Genomic DNA, 15,600 nt, shown 5'->3' with positions numbered 1-15,600 from the left:
ACAAAATCCGAAGACTTCAGCGTTTCTTTTTGTTTTAGATCAGCTAAATGTGTGTTTCCACTGATTAAAAACGCAGAGCTAGAATTGACAGAATGACAGAGTTTGAAACACAATACATTTTCCCACAGGCTGAAGTGGGTGGAAGTAAAAAAAAAAAAAAAAAGACGTTCTGTCAGGAGCATTATCACACACAAAGACACTCAAATGCTATCACCTCATTCTCCTACACTAACGTCATGCACTGTTACAACTGTCAAATGAATCTAATCTCAAGCCAACTCCTGCTAATATTAGAATAAAATGAAATATAAATTTGATAAATCAACTCTAATTGACTTGAAATGAATAAATCGGCTTTGTAAATGTAAAATAAGGGCTCCAAAAGTCTCCCAAGAAGTCATGGCTTTTAGTTGCTTTCTAAAAGATGAAAACTGACAATCAGTGCCATCAGCTCATGACCATACGATGAAGATGGTCAACAGCTGAAAGACAGTTAACAAACATGTTTCTAACAATAATGAAATGACAAGAAAGAGCCTCACGGCAGCAAAAAGCCTTTTGTGGGATTATTGCTTCTGATACGCTCATAATTTGCATTAAAAAATACTGTAAAACAAAGGCAGCCACAGCCAAACACAATCCCTCTCCCCCCGCTTCCTTACTGCTCAGGCATGGACTTCTGCCTCCAGTGAGCAGAGCTTCCGGAGGCGTCACTGGAACAGGACAGGTTGCTGGGAGAGCTGCGATTGTGAGGGGAACGACCCAGCGCCAGGGAGGAGGCCAGGCTATAGCTCTCGCTGCCCGGAGACATCCTGGTATACGAACGAATGCATACACACACACAGGAACTGTAAGAATTTCTGGGCACATGGAAGTGGAGGAACTGAAGGAAGATGAAATAAACACAGCAAAATGTTCTAGGTTGTTCCTTGAGAGGAAATTCCACTGATGGCTACTTTGCGGCCACAGGATGAAAAAAAATTCCATGAATACTTAAAAGCTTGTGCTTAAATTGGGCTCCACACCCAGTAGCTTCCTTTGAGTACTGTGTTGACGCACCAGCTCGCTAGGGGAAGCTAAGGGGTTCTAACCTCTTGGTGTCCAGGGGTCGGCCATCACTGCTGACGCTGCGGGGGATGACTGCACCCCTCTCCAGCCTCTCAGCTGACAGGGTCTTCCCCACTGAGCTGCCCAGGCTGATGGCCCGGTTGGGCGTGTGGGGCTGTGGCGAGGCGGTCAGTGACTGCTGGGGGCTGCTGGACGTCCTCTGCCACTTGTTGTTGTTGCTGCGGAAGGGGAACTTGTATTCGAAGGAGCCACTATCGCTGCTGCTGCCCTTGTATTCTGACACAGGCATCCGATAGAGCTCTGAACAGCCCCTGTAGAAGGACAGGAAGGACGTTTCGGCTGAGAAGCTTGTGTGTGTCTGTGTCATTCACTTGGCTTTTCTTTTTTTTCTTGGCAGGCATGGAAAAGGTCTGAAACAAGACTTGGGATTTTTTAAATACCCAGCATGCTAATGAGCTAGGCGCAATAGTATTTATTGGGTCTCTTGAGGTAAAGTGAGTCCTGATGCACCACTGAACACTGTCTCCAGATGACAGAATTAATATCTTGGCATAAGACCTTACAACAAACAAATGTTACCTGCGTGGAGTGGCGTCGTCATGTGGAGGGATGATAACAACACGCACTGTCACTGAGGTCCGCAGGAGGTCAATCATCTGTTCATGGGTCAGCGTGGCGACTGCCACTTTGCAGATTTCTACCAAGCGGCTCCCCTGTCGCAGCCCGGCCTGCCAGGCGTAACCATACGGCTCCACCTATTATTAACAAGGCTTGATTGCATTACAGATGCAGTGATGGGATGTTTCATTCTCCAAGCAGGAGCATTGAAGATGGGGAGTCAGAGTGTCAAATGCCATCACATGGTTTTGTTCAAAAATTGCACACTGATGGCCAATTTTGCAAGATGACTTTCTCTCCCTGCACAAATGATCTGAGCAAACTCAAGGGCAGATCATCACATTAACAAGATGACTAAGGCTAATAAAGCATATTCAGATCTGCTCAGTAAACGCATGTTCTACCCCAGTGACCTAGACTGTTTCAGAGAACATTTTTAGAAGAATATTTGAGTTGTGTGCAGGCAGATACCTCAGCCACGATGCCTTCATAGTTCACGTGGAAGCCGAGCTGCCCCAGGCCATTTCGACGAAGCGTCATCTCCGATGTCTCACAGCCCTTAGTCAGGAACTGGACATAGGGAGGGCGGGGAGATGCACAGTACAGATACAGATGAAAGATGCAGTGACAGGAATGATCACAGGAGGGATGATGAAAAAGACTCAAACACGTCGAGAGGTGAGGAGAAAAAAGTGAATAGAAAAGGCGACGTAATGATTCATCCACCCCCTCAGTCAAATTTGCAAAGCCACCAAAAACCATTTTCACATGTAGAATCAGTTGCTGTTTAGAAATTTTTTAAAAAAGTAATCTAAAGGCTGCAAATGTGTAGGTCTGCACATGTTTGTACTGTCAGATGTTTCATTAAATTGCACTTAAGGGAGCTACAGCATGCAGACCTATATATATTTTTAATTTTTTCATGTTTTTTTGCATGTGTGTGAACATGTTCAGAGCATATGTACACATGCTTCTTCTTTTAAGATGAAGGAAGAATTTCTTTACAGAACTTAAGTGATCCCTAAGAGATTTGCGGCCATAAATAAAGATGAATTAGTGCTGCAGCATAAGTGGTACACCTCTCACTAGATGTGCACGCTCATGCATTCACACACACTTGGCAGATGACAGAAATGAAAGCAGGTGTCTCTTGCTGTGACACTTTAGGCTGTGTTCACACAGAGACGCGTCGCTTATGAGAAGCACTTTTGAACTTGATGTTTTTTCGTGGAAGGAAGCGGCTGAGCATTCAGGCAGGGTGGGGAGCGCTGTAAAGCGGCTGCGCTTCTTTTTCACAGGGTGAGAGGTGGAAAAGTTGAAAATAGTTAAATGTTTAAGGAGTAACAGCCTGGATCACCTGTCAAACTGCAAAGGGCAACCAATGAGTTGACTAAGTTTGACGAGCTGGATATGATAAAACTAATGGTCATTCTGCTCTGCTTTTCACCGTGCTCGGTCAAAACTCATCCCTCGCTCTCTCCTTCTCGTGATGTGCCTGGCAGCTTCAGGGCACCTTGCATTTCTCTGTCTGAACAGGACGTTAGCAAAAGCTCAACAGAAGTCAAACTCGCAGGGAAGCGTGAATAAATCATGCTGCAGACTGGCACCTGATAGGAATTGTTATGATGCTCTCTGATGTTTCTGAATGTGTGCGTGGGAGAGGAAGAGAGTACAAGAAAAAAGGGAACGATAAGGAGCAAACAAGGGAGGGGGGGGTGTAAGGGGGCGAGAGAGCGAGGGGGAGAGAGAGAGAGAGAGAGAGAGAGAGAGAGAGAGAGAGGGAGAGACAAGATCCAAAAAGCGGGTGGCCCAAGGCCACTTCCCTTCCTCTCTCTGGCACCGAGGTAGTCCAAATGATTGAAGATTAACGCCAGATGCATGAAATGCAACTTGAAAGTGATACATTTCTGAGTCCTGAGCCAAGCAGCGATGTGTGTGTGTGTGTGTGTGTGTGTGTGTTCAAATATGCTAGTATGTATGTGTGCAAATCAAAGATGGTGGACTCAATCCAGGTTACATAAATACATGATAAAAACCAAACACACACGCACGCACGCACACACACACACACACACACACACACACACACAGTTTGAAGGTAGGGAGAGGCTGGGGAAATGAATGTATTCTAAAGCATCGATGATTACATAAGAAAACACCTTTTTTTCTAACCAGTTGCCATGGAAACAGCTAAGGAAGAGCTAGCACCACTTCACTGTGTGTGTAGGTGTATGAGCCATTAGGAGTATGCTGTCCAGAGGTGTTTCTGAAACTCCCCCAATAAGCTGAGACCAGTAATGAGACAGCAGCTTTGGCATGTAGACACAAAAGTGTTGTCTTTCCAGCAGACTGACAGCCAAAAAACAAATAAGAGGAGAGACTGTGAGTGGGCCAGGTGAATGATTAACGGCAGACAACAGCATTTTAATCCACTGATTTGGTGTCTCGGTACCTTCCTGCTCACATGAATGAATGTTTTCTTTGGTCTTATTCAACATCTCCCAGCATGGCCACCCTTTAGGTTACAGTGCCTGAAACATCACTCTGTTGACACTGACAAACTACGTTATGTCAGTTCTCCGGCACAAACTGACCTAATTTAATTCTGTGTAGTTGTACGTAAGCTATGACAGCAGAGGGCAGGAAGACCCACAAATGTCTTCTATATTTTAAACCTTTGTTATCTAAGCATGAATATGTAGTGTATGGGTGTGCAGGTCTTCTAACCTCGAGACGTTTGACCACCTCCTTGAAATCCTCAGTGTTATTACTGATACTCCTCAGAGACACACTTTCTCCACGCTCGTAGAAAATCCGCAAAGACGCAGGGCTGCTCAGCGTCCAGCCAATCACATCCTTAGTGGCACAGTTGAACACCACCGCCTTGGCCTCCTGGTCCAACAGGATGAGGAAGTCATTGGAGATGGCCAGAAGGGCCTCCAGTTCCCCTCCGGTCCCATGATCCTCGACGTGCACCGGCCAGGTCACCGCCCCCAGGCTGCGCAGCTCTGCCCCCCCATACGGCCGGCTCTTCTCCTTTTTCTTGTGGGCCAGTGAGATGAAAGGGAACTTTCCCGAGGGGTCGATGGGCGTGCTGGTGGTGTGGCGCTCGGCCAGGTCGCGCAGGTACTCCTGGCGCGTTCGGGTGGCCATGGCGCGGAACTTGTGTGACTTGTGGGCAGCGTTTTCTGCATTGATGACTTTGGCCAGCAGGAAGTCCCGGAACACGGAGGACTTGGGAAAGGTCACGCCATCTGGGATAAGGGGGCCGAAAGAGGGCACGTCTTTGGAACGAGTGACCGCCACACTGCAGGGAGACCAGGAGGAGAAAATGAGGCAAGAGTTGAAAGAGGGAAAAATGGGAGGAGAGGAGAGAACTGATGGTTAATGAATCAGCTGTTCCAGTACTGACCAACAATTTCACCAATTTAGGGTGGGTATTTTGTTCAGACATCACAGATCCTGTGGCTTAGATTCAGTGTTTTATTACACAGTAAATCTTAAAAATGTCACATCACATTCGAGCTTGAACTATTTATGTCACTAAGATTTAAAAGTGCTGGCAGATTCTGCGAACATAAAAGGCTGCCTGACTTTAAATTACTCTATTGCCATCTTTATCTGTCTCAAAGTGAGTATTAAGAAATTTGCTATTGTGTGGAGGCTATATGTATTTGCCTTCTACCAATAATACAGCTTCATTTACACGTCCTACACCTCCCTGTTTTCCCTGCTCTCCACCTCCCTTCTCCTCATCCCCCTTTTCCTTTCATTAAGCCCCTGGAATGGCCATCTGAGGCTGTTTGCCCTGTCTGGTATGTCAGGAACTCAGCTGAGAAGCCATGAAGAGGAAGGAGACTTGAGGAGGAGGATGAGGAGAAAGTGCTATTCCAAATCTCCTGCCTAAAGCGCCAGAAAAGCCTGAGTGAGGGAACAGGAAAATGTGGCTGAGAAAGGAGGACTGTGTGGGAGACTCTGTAAAGACAAGGAAATGATTACTTACTGGAAAAAATATCATTTTTTTTTTCTGTTATGTGAGACAACAAGACTTACAACCTGATCTGTGGAATGTCTCAGTCTGAAGCGGTTGGCAAAAAAATAGGCAACAGTGTCCTGAAAAGGCCTTTTACAGGATCAAAAAAAGCACTATATGTGTACATAGATCACCTGTCCTGATCTTGACCTCCACCTGACCAAATGGGCTCAATCACAGATCCTCTCTCAGGTGATAATTACCAGCTGACAAGAGTGACTCTGGAAGTCAGAGCCCTCATCCCACACGCCTCCCTGCTGACATGCATCAGCACACATGTTGACACCAGGATTAAACGGTTTGTCTAATAAGCAACTAAAGTCAGTATATCACCCACGCACTTCAAGACACCCCGTCCTCACCGGAGACGTGTGGTGTTCAATTATAATAACCATCAAATTGTTGACACCTCATTTCCCACCTTTCCTTGTTTGTGGCAGACAGAGGTAAGAGAACATTGTTTTTTTTCTTGGTTGAAATTGCCTTAGAGAGTGAACACACAGGCCTTTATAGTACACTGTTGATAAATGAATGCTGGGAATAGCCTCAGCAGTTGCTCATATGTCAAAATGTTGCTTGCATTTCCCACACGGCATATGTACTGAACTCTAATGCATCAAGGTGTGTGTGTACAGGTGTGTAGGTGGAGGGTCATACAAACATACTAAACATGAACGCCCCTGCAGCTATTGTGGTAGGAAATTGTGTCAGTTTTCATTGAACTGCTTGCGTGTTTTCGATATGAACCCCATTCCCCTCATTTCTGCCTTAGCGGAGAATGATTCAAACAGTATGAAAACTGCATCGGCCTGTCACTTCAGGTTGCTTTGCTTGTTTGTTGCTGACTGTTGGGTTTCTTCCACCTTTCAGTCATATTAGAAACAGTGGAAGGATTTAAAGACGAGCATACAGTGCACCGCATACGACACGCAGTGAGCACAAATAATGTTATGTTTACACACTTAGACAGTTTTTATCTCCCCAACTAGGGAATCCTGGAGCTCTTAAAGCCCAATATTTGATTTGTAATTACATCAGCAGGTTGATTTAAATGCTCTTTCCCAGACGTTTCCAAGGCAAGTCCCATTTCAGAGCCTGCCAATGCTTAAATGTTCAACTTTCTAATTGAAGTGGCTACGATCAATATTTTATACTAACAATGGATCATAGGACGATGTGTATGTGAAAGGAGCAGCTCATATTGACAAAACCACAATTACTGCTGGGATTTGTGGTCTATCGTGTGTTTCAGCTCAATGTTTTGGTTTCCTAGCTTGCATCTTTACTATTTCGGTTCACTTTCAACAGCATCACTTCCAGCTAAAGGAAGAAGTTATTTTTTAGCAGAAGCTCCAAAAACTCACTGTAGAGCACCTGCCCAGCACCAAATGACATACAGTCAAAGTTAAAGCAGTTTTCTCTGGAGGGGGTGGAGACCAAAACCGAGCTTCAAGGAGAGTAATTTGAAAATCAGATGAAAGCAGGTGTCATTGCAGGGCACAATATGATTGTTAATGTGCTGAAAAAGCCATATTTGATGCATTCAGCTCTCCCTGCAAACTGTACAGTATGGCATGATGTCAACAAAACAAAGGCCAGAAAGAAAAATAACCCAGAATTGTCCTTTTTGCTGGCTTCCACCTTGGAGCGTTTGTTTTACAATTGTTACTAGCATATAAAATCTAAATGTTTAAACTGACAGCCAATACACAAAGTAAGTGACATGGTCTCAAGGCAATATTCGCCGGCTTTTCTGCAGATGACAAATGAATCATGACGGGTATTTCAGAGAGGAGCAGCTGAAGTGGTTATAAGCAGGCTGAACAAATGATTAAAATAAAATGTGACCTTTTATTCTGATTCTTCTCCATCACTACAAACATCACTCAATACATTACACTGGAGCTCTAAAAGCACTTGTACTGATCTCAAACACTTGTGAGTCAGTCGACCAAAGACCTGTGACTCATGCGGGACGGAGAGAGGCGATGGAGAGAGAGTGAGAGGTAGAGGTACGAAAGCCAGAAAACAAGACGGAGAGCATTTAAAAAAAACTGAATGAGAATAAAGAGATCGAGTGAGAAATGAGGGTGAGGGCGAGAAAGCCAGAGAGAGAGAGGGAAAGGACAATGTGGTGCAATGGGGATTGTTGGGCTGTGTGACTGCTGTGTGATCCGCCTGGCAGGAGGTTTGGCAGTGAAAAATGAAAGAGCACATTCCTGTGGTTTCAGTGATTTGTGGTCTTATAAATATCCAGTGTGTGGGCAGCTCTGCTCTTCCAGTATCCACGACCTGCTGCCCACTGAGCCAAGGCAAGAAAAAGAACATGTCAATACCTATTGGAGTGGGTGGCTCAGAGGTGTACTCTGTGTGTGTGTGTGTGTGTGTGGGTGTGTGGGTGTGTGTTAAGGTACATGTAACATGTTTTTGTCTACTTGTGACAACTAGTCCTCAAAGCTGCAAACCATTTACTGTTCTCAGGTTTGCATGGTGGCTTGGGCAGAGGAAACGATGTGAAGGGAGGTGAGAGTTCAGGGAGTGAATGCAGGAAAATATAAAACCCAGCAGAAAATGGTCATTTAGGCTTTGGGTGGAAATTTGAGCTGGTGTTAGAAATCCATGAAGCTAATACCTGCAGAGCCTGAAATTGCTGATTACGGGAATTAGTGTTTTCTATTTTCTGTCATCGTCATGAATAATAAGCAGAAGACTCCACGCAGAAGATTAATGCGTACCTCTCACACGTCACATGAAATTGCCTTTACACGAAATGAATAACCGGACTGAGATCAAACTGTGTGAGGAAGTGAGTAATTTTCACACCATGCAAAACATGCTCATCGGGAGTCACGTTCAGCTCAGACATACAGTCACTATTACCTCATACTACGTGATGCTTGTTTGTCTGGTCTAGTAATCGTCTCATTACTGTGCTGCGCTGCACCTGCGTGAAAAACAAACTGCACTGGCACCTTTTGCATTATGCATATGCAAGCATTCAGCCCAGCCTTCATAATGAAAACCATTTGGACTGCAGCCGTCAAAACTTCATCGCACGAGAGTGCTTTTTAAAGTAGCTGGTATTAACAGGCAATAATACTCGATACTAACAGCCTTACAGCAGTTAATGAAGAACAAACAACACGCCGCCTGCTTTATTACAAACAGTGGGGGAAAAATATAAAATTGAGAATTTTGGGATCGCAAACTCATTTTACTGTACACATGAATGCCCAATTAAACACAAATTTCACAATCAGACCAAGTGCAGGTAAGTCAGAGCAGGCGGCAGAGCTTCTGTAATGTTCACTAACTTAAATTTAACACTTTTTAAGACCTTTTTAATCCTAAATAGAAAGTAATTTAATGCCTTTTTTGCAGTTATACTGTCAAACAATGACACACCCAGTAGGGAAAATAAAGCTTAGAATGCCAATATATGAATATAACAACAACAATTTGAGGAATCCACCATCGCACTGGCCTCACTTGTAGTTTGTAGACATGTAATGTGTTCCAACAGGCCACAACCACATAAAAAAAGACATGGTTCGAGAAAAGTTTAGGAACGGCTGCTTTAGAGGTCAGAGCCATATCAAACAGAGCGATGAAGTGGGCCATATTTCACTGCCCTGTGTGTGCGTGAATGTCCTCTGGAACCGAGAGTAAACACATCTAAGCTTCAAAGCATCCTTCACTTAATACATTATATGACTCATGGTCAAATTCCCTGTGGTGTCTCTGAATAGTAATTCACTTCTAAAACCAGATGTTTCACCTCTGTAGTACGTGTGAAAGTAGTTTTCACTTCAGAAAACTCACATATGTGAATCACAGAAAGCACGTGGAAATACTACTTCCTCAATATTTGCTCTTTGGCTGGTCTCTTTGTTCGTCTGCGTGTGTTGTTGCTCAGTAACGAAGTAGCCCCCATGGGGGACAATTAAGACCTCACACAACGTGCTCAAACAGCAATTAAAACAGCCATTAGCGGCAGAGGGAGGGGAAATCATAGAGAGCAGAGAATGACAAGACAACTGGATAACAAGACTGAGGCAAGGATAAACAGAAGAAGAAACGTCCTTCACAGCTGAGCAGATTCAAACAGGAAACAGAGGAAAGGCAGAATATTCGTTTTGTCTTCAACATGACTCTGGGTGGCACTTTGGATTGCATGCTACACATCTCTGACAGTGTGGTGATAAATCGTGAGCTGTAGAGAGGGCTCTCAACACTCACAGCCTACTCTGCCATGGAGTGATGGAACTCCAAAGGCAATGAGCGACGCACAACTTTTTGAGGCAACAGATAAGAGCCGTGTTGTTTTTGCAAGGATGGAAAGTGATTCACGTCATGGGTGCACTCCACCAGTCCAAATTAACTATTGAGACATTTTTTTTTTTTAATGCATCTACTGCACCGGTTTCAATATAATATGATAATTTATTAAAAAAAAAAAAGCTCTAATGTGCAACTGTGTTTGGATTCTATTCAGAAATAAGAACAAATTAAACCAAATCTTACATGTTTTAAAGGTAGTATCAAAAAAAATACATAAAGTAAATGAGTTTCTTTTTTTAATCAGTGCTGGTAATTAAAATACCATAAAACTGACATTCTGCAGCCTACTTGTCATTCTCATTTCATTTTACCAATCAGAAAAGCAGCATGAACAGCTAAATTAAACTTTTTAGTGATTCCAAAAGCTTCACCTAAATAATTGTTCTGGTAACAGGTATTAATTTATTCTGTGTCATTCTTTTATGCTGCTCTCCTGCCTGGACTAAAGTACTGGCTTTTTAAGCTCACCATCCTCTACAATGATGTCCTGTGACACCACATTTCATCCATGTGATATAAGCCAGCAGATAACTCACGTACTATAGGTTAAACTAGGCTGACCTGGCACTTTTGAGGCTGAAACACGAGCAATAGATCGTCCATGTCTACCGTGTCTACACTCTCTTGAAGAAAATGCAGACCTGAGCGAGCACATCTCACCTGTAGGAGCTGTTCTCGGAGCACGGGTTATGAGCACGCACAATCACAAAGACGTGCTGGAAGTGGGAGCGTATGTTTTTGGGGGTGAAGGGGAGAGCTCCGGGTTCCTGGAACACGATCGTGACGATGTCGTTCCCGATGTGGCGCTTTCGCAGTAACTGGAAAAGCACAGCGACAGCAGGAGATGATCAATTAATTACATATCTAGAAAATAAAGAAAACCAAAGCAAAACCTGAAATAGAGTTTGGCAGAAACTGAGTGCTTTATCTTTGACATTACCTAGACAGTGAAACGGCCATGTAAACTAAGTACTGCAGGTTTTAAATTACTTCAAAGGCACAGTGGGACTGAAAAAAGCACGTGCATGATTTTATGACAGTCTGACCTTGATCATTTTCTTTATAAATAGGAAGCTGTTACCGACTCGTACACACACAGACTTCAGTATGTTGGACCTGTGAGCCCTTTAATTAACCTACCTGTTGCTTATTGTTGGGCGTGTAGGGCAGCATGGTCGAGACATGAAACATGATCTCATAATCCTTGTAAGTCGTGTACAAGGAGTGGGTGCCCGTCGAGTCAGCTGAGGAGACAGAATCACATCTGAATTTCTCATGCCTTGTAACATGGGAAAAAACTACGCACTCCTCAGGTGTTTTCGCTTTCTGGGTCCACACCCGGATTTATAAAAAGCATTAACAGTGTACTAAACATGTGAAAGCATTCTAAAACTTTAGCTTCACAGTGATCTATAAATACTAATTTGGAATAAAATGCTTTACTTTGTAAAACTGGACAAAAAAAACATTATTTCCACAAACAGCTATTAGTATAGTCTAACAAGTGCAAGAACAATTCTTATCATTCAAAATAAACAGTATTTATGAATCCTCTCTCAGTCATTTTCATTAGAATCTACCATACTATGAACAATTATAACCAAACATCTTCTTTATGTTCCCGTCTTCCAAATGCAAATGCCGATCACATGGCCCAGAGCTCCCTGAGCTCTTAACAGGCTCTGGCCCTAAAGAGAGCCACTGCATGCTAATAACCACCTCTGCAGTCCATCGATGTGTCCTATTCAGAGGACAAAACCGTCACAAGGTGTTTAAAAGGCCATACTTAACCCAGCTAGATTACCTCAATTAATTTCACTCCTATAGGGAGTGCTTTGCATGGCTGTGTTTCATTTACTACAGGCTGCTGAAGGTTGTATTACATGTCCTTCAAAAAGTGACTGGGAGAGTTTTTAATCTCACGGAGCATTACGGGGGATGACTTAATTGATATAAGGATAGTATGGAGTTATACGCACATATCAAATACAGACATTAAAGACAGAAATTAGACACAGACAGAAATTAAAGGAACTCTTGTTTTTGAGGTAATGCATACAGAGGAAACAGAAGACTTACTGAAAGGAAGGCATTAAAGCAGATTTAAGGTGTTTCAAACATCTGGGGCCTGACTCAAAAAACTGCATATGGACTTGCAGGCACCTTGACATTTTGCAATAATTACAGACACCAGGTGCAAAATAGTGAAACACTACCTTTACATAATTAATTTGAGTCTAGTGTTTCATTTTACTCCTCTTTTCAAATCCTTTTCCCAACAAAAATCCTGATGTTAAAGGTGATTTCTGATTACAGCTAAACAAGTTGTACTGTAGACTATGCAGTGTATATTTAGTGTGCTCTTTGCACACAGGAAGGGAATGGCCCATTTACCTGGTTTACCCACAGTGGCTTCCATTACTGTTAGAGCTCTGTCTGTAAACAACACCAATTATGACTTCAGAGGCCACATGCTCACCAGGAAGAGAGTGTTCCCGAGAACTCCTACCCTCTGAGGGTGACACCTATGTTGGTTCACAGAAAAACACACCTTGACGTATTTTTCCTGACAAACCTAATTCCAAAAAAGGTGGGATGTCATTCACTAATCCAATGACATATACTTGACTGAAAACAGTACAAAGACACCTCATCAGCTTCACTGATTGTTGTAAATACCAGCTTATTCTGAATTTGATGCCAACAACACGTTTCAAACAAGTTGGGACAGGAGCAATTAAAGATTGGGAAAGATGTGGAATGCTCCAAAAACACCTGTTTGGAACATTCCACAGGTAAACAGGTTCACTGGTAACAGCTGATTGTATCATGAAAGGGGCATCTGGAAAGGCTCAGACGTTCACAAGGGAGGAACCATTGTAACCATTTTTACATAACACCTTTACATATTAAAGTAAAGGTCTTTCTGCTATCAATCCCAAACACTTAGCGATTCAACTAGTATCTCAAATTGCATGTTAACACATTCAACATGCACATCATGTCAGCGGGTTTGGTCACCTCCTACATGACACAATCCATCAAATGCTTGCAGGGAAACTGGACACAAGAGACCTTTAATCAATGAGAACTTCTACTTGGTGTGTGCTGCTGTGGATTAGGCCTTAGTTTCAGTGTCAGTGTAACACCATCTGGAGGGTTCTCCACTGTACTTGGAGCTCAACTTGTAATTTCTGTACGTGTACTTACTCTTGGTGTCCAGCTGGGCCCGATACTTGCTGAAGCCTTTGAGTCTAACCCTCTCCCCCAGCAGATGAAGGAACTCCTCCAGTGCAGGACCTGCAGATTCATTGTTGTACATCTCCTCCTCGCTGCTCTGGCCTGCCATGCAGTACATCACCCCGACTTTCCGCTGGAAACTCAACTATGGATACAACCAAGATTGTTGCAGTGAAAAGTGGAGACACACGTATGTCACTGTGTAGAAACCATGTCAGAGTAGCCACGTTGACATTTTAGGAAGAACTCATGTTGGCATTTTAAGAATAACCACCTTGGGTTGTTCTGCAGAGATCGTGATGCCATTTTCCAGATAAATCATGTTGACATTTTCAGAGGTTCAGCTTTTGATGATTGCATCGGGGAGCATGAGTATCAAAGAGCTTGTTTTGTATTTTTCTCCTTTTTTAAGGTCGAGGTGTGTGTGTGTGTGTGTGTGTGTGTGTGTGTGTGTGAAGGAGTTTTGCCACTTAAATCCAACATAATAGTCTCTTCTCATGAATGGATAAATAAAGCAAAAATAAAAAATAACATCAATAATAAATAATTCTGCTCCACGATGAGACATCCCCCTTTTGTAGAAACAACACCTACACATGAAATGATTCATAAAATACAAAAGGAAAATAATGTGCTGTCCATAGTACAAAATAATATCGAGGAAACTTCTGTCTTTAGTTGAAAGAATTATCTGTGCTGAATGGATGATATTTTTGAGAAACAGTGATGACAATATGAAGTCATACAGTCTTTTGACTAACTGGATTAAAGCAGTCGTGTAGCAAAGTCCACCAGCCAACTCAATTTCCACAATATTTCTTCCTTACCCCCTGCTCATCCAGCTTCATCAGCTGCTCCGTGACCTTCGGTGTGTTGAGTGCCAGGCGCAAGCAGTGGACATTGAGCTCAGGCACCAGGTACTCCAGCACCTCTTTGAGGGGCAGACCTCGAGCTAGACCATGCTTGGATGTGGAAGGTACTGCATCTTCCAGGATGGAGCCCCTCAGGGTATTCAGCTGGAGGCAGCACAACCGGAGGGACAAGAAGAAGAAAATAGGAAATGCAAGGATCAGGGATCAGTGTGTCAGTTCTTTCAAAATCCCCTGTATAATTGGCAACAACAACAGCGAAACTAGCCGTCCAGTCATCGCTAGATCAGGAGAGTACATCTATGTTTGGAAAACTGCAAGGAAGCCTGTGATGAGGCCTAATGGCCTGCGCAATTAAATTCAATCTGCAGAATGAGGGCTCTTTTCAAAGGACAACTGTGGCCATCACTGCATCATGTGCTCAGGATCGCTCATGAAGTCAATCAATTTTTTTTTTCTGCAAAGCCCAGGCTAAAAATGGATTCTGCCCAACTGTGTTCTCCACTAGTGCAGAGGAAACAAAGTGTGGAGAAGTGTCTGACTAAGCAAGAAAAAAGAGAGCATGAAGGTTTTGCTGCTGCGGTCTCCACTATGAAGACTCTTAAGCTTTCGACTAAAACTTGAGGAGGACATCCATGAATAAATCAAGAGGACTGTAGTAGGACCAGGAGTTGAATATCTATCATGAACAAATAAATGCAGCTGGATATCTGGAGTGCTCCCATTGCTCTTAAGTATCACTTATATGTTTTATATTTGAGTGTTGTAGTGTTCAATTGGCCCAGTGTTGGTGCCAACACCCTCAAGGTTAAAAAAAACAGAAGACAAGCGCTCTCAGAGAAGAGAGGACAGCAGCTGTCCTCAGTGGACACAAGACTGATCCCTTCAACATCAATGTATCCCACTCACTCCCACAGACAAACATATATATACTGTATATCGATGCATGCCCTGCTCCCTTCTCTGAAAATAGCAATTAGAGAGGAGAGAGGGAGGCAAGAGAAGGGGAGAAAATAGAGGAAAACACAGCACTGTAGGTCGTGCGTCATCCCAAGAGATTGGAAGGGCTATTACTCATGGTGCGCTTCAATACGAGAGCAATGCTTTTCCTCCTCTACTCAAATACCTTTGACGCTATTTTAGTCTCGTTGAGCTGCGAAATGGCACAGCTCAGTCCTTCACAGATGAAGGCTGACAAAGATGGTGGGTGGGCGTTCAGCTCAGAGAATGAGGACATGGATCTCTGACTCTGGTGTGTCTATAGGAGGAGATGGCAGCAAAGCTACATGGATTCACAAAAGATTTCCAATCAAACTACAGATTGAGCATTGTGAATAAACAACTGAGGGAGTACATTACAAATTAAATCAAGCATGCAATAAATATTTAACAACGGAGGAGGAGGCATATAAGGTCTTGAGCCGCATCTGA

At 43.4% G+C, this 15,600-nt stretch overlaps 1 protein-coding gene across 3 annotated transcripts in view; it reads right to left on the bottom strand.

Annotated features, from left to right (window-relative positions):
• The window catches only part of sipa1l1 (signal-induced proliferation-associated 1 like 1), a 75,018-nt gene that overhangs the window by 13,451 nt on the left and 45,967 nt on the right, over positions 1–15,600 (bottom strand). For all 3 annotated transcript variants that reach the window (XM_076755759.1, XM_076755760.1, XM_076755761.1), the window contains 9 exons: positions 14,128–14,316; positions 13,271–13,445; positions 11,201–11,304; positions 10,721–10,878; positions 4,414–4,993; positions 2,158–2,256; positions 1,648–1,823; positions 1,092–1,379; positions 663–812 (listed from right to left, as the gene is read on the bottom strand). In XM_076755759.1, the coding sequence (XP_076611874.1) occupies positions 663–812; positions 1,092–1,379; positions 1,648–1,823; positions 2,158–2,256; positions 4,414–4,993; positions 10,721–10,878; positions 11,201–11,304; positions 13,271–13,445; positions 14,128–14,316 (1,919 nt within the window). The remainder of the gene's footprint in view (positions 1–662; positions 813–1,091; positions 1,380–1,647; positions 1,824–2,157; positions 2,257–4,413; positions 4,994–10,720; positions 10,879–11,200; positions 11,305–13,270; positions 13,446–14,127; positions 14,317–15,600) is intronic.

This window comes from Chaetodon auriga, chromosome 18 (assembly GCF_051107435.1).
Source record: "Chaetodon auriga isolate fChaAug3 chromosome 18, fChaAug3.hap1, whole genome shotgun sequence".
Taxonomy (NCBI): domain Eukaryota; kingdom Metazoa; phylum Chordata; class Actinopteri; order Chaetodontiformes; family Chaetodontidae; genus Chaetodon; species Chaetodon auriga.
Note: the sequence above shows the minus strand (reverse complement) of the source record. Positions and strands in the feature narration are given on the sequence as shown.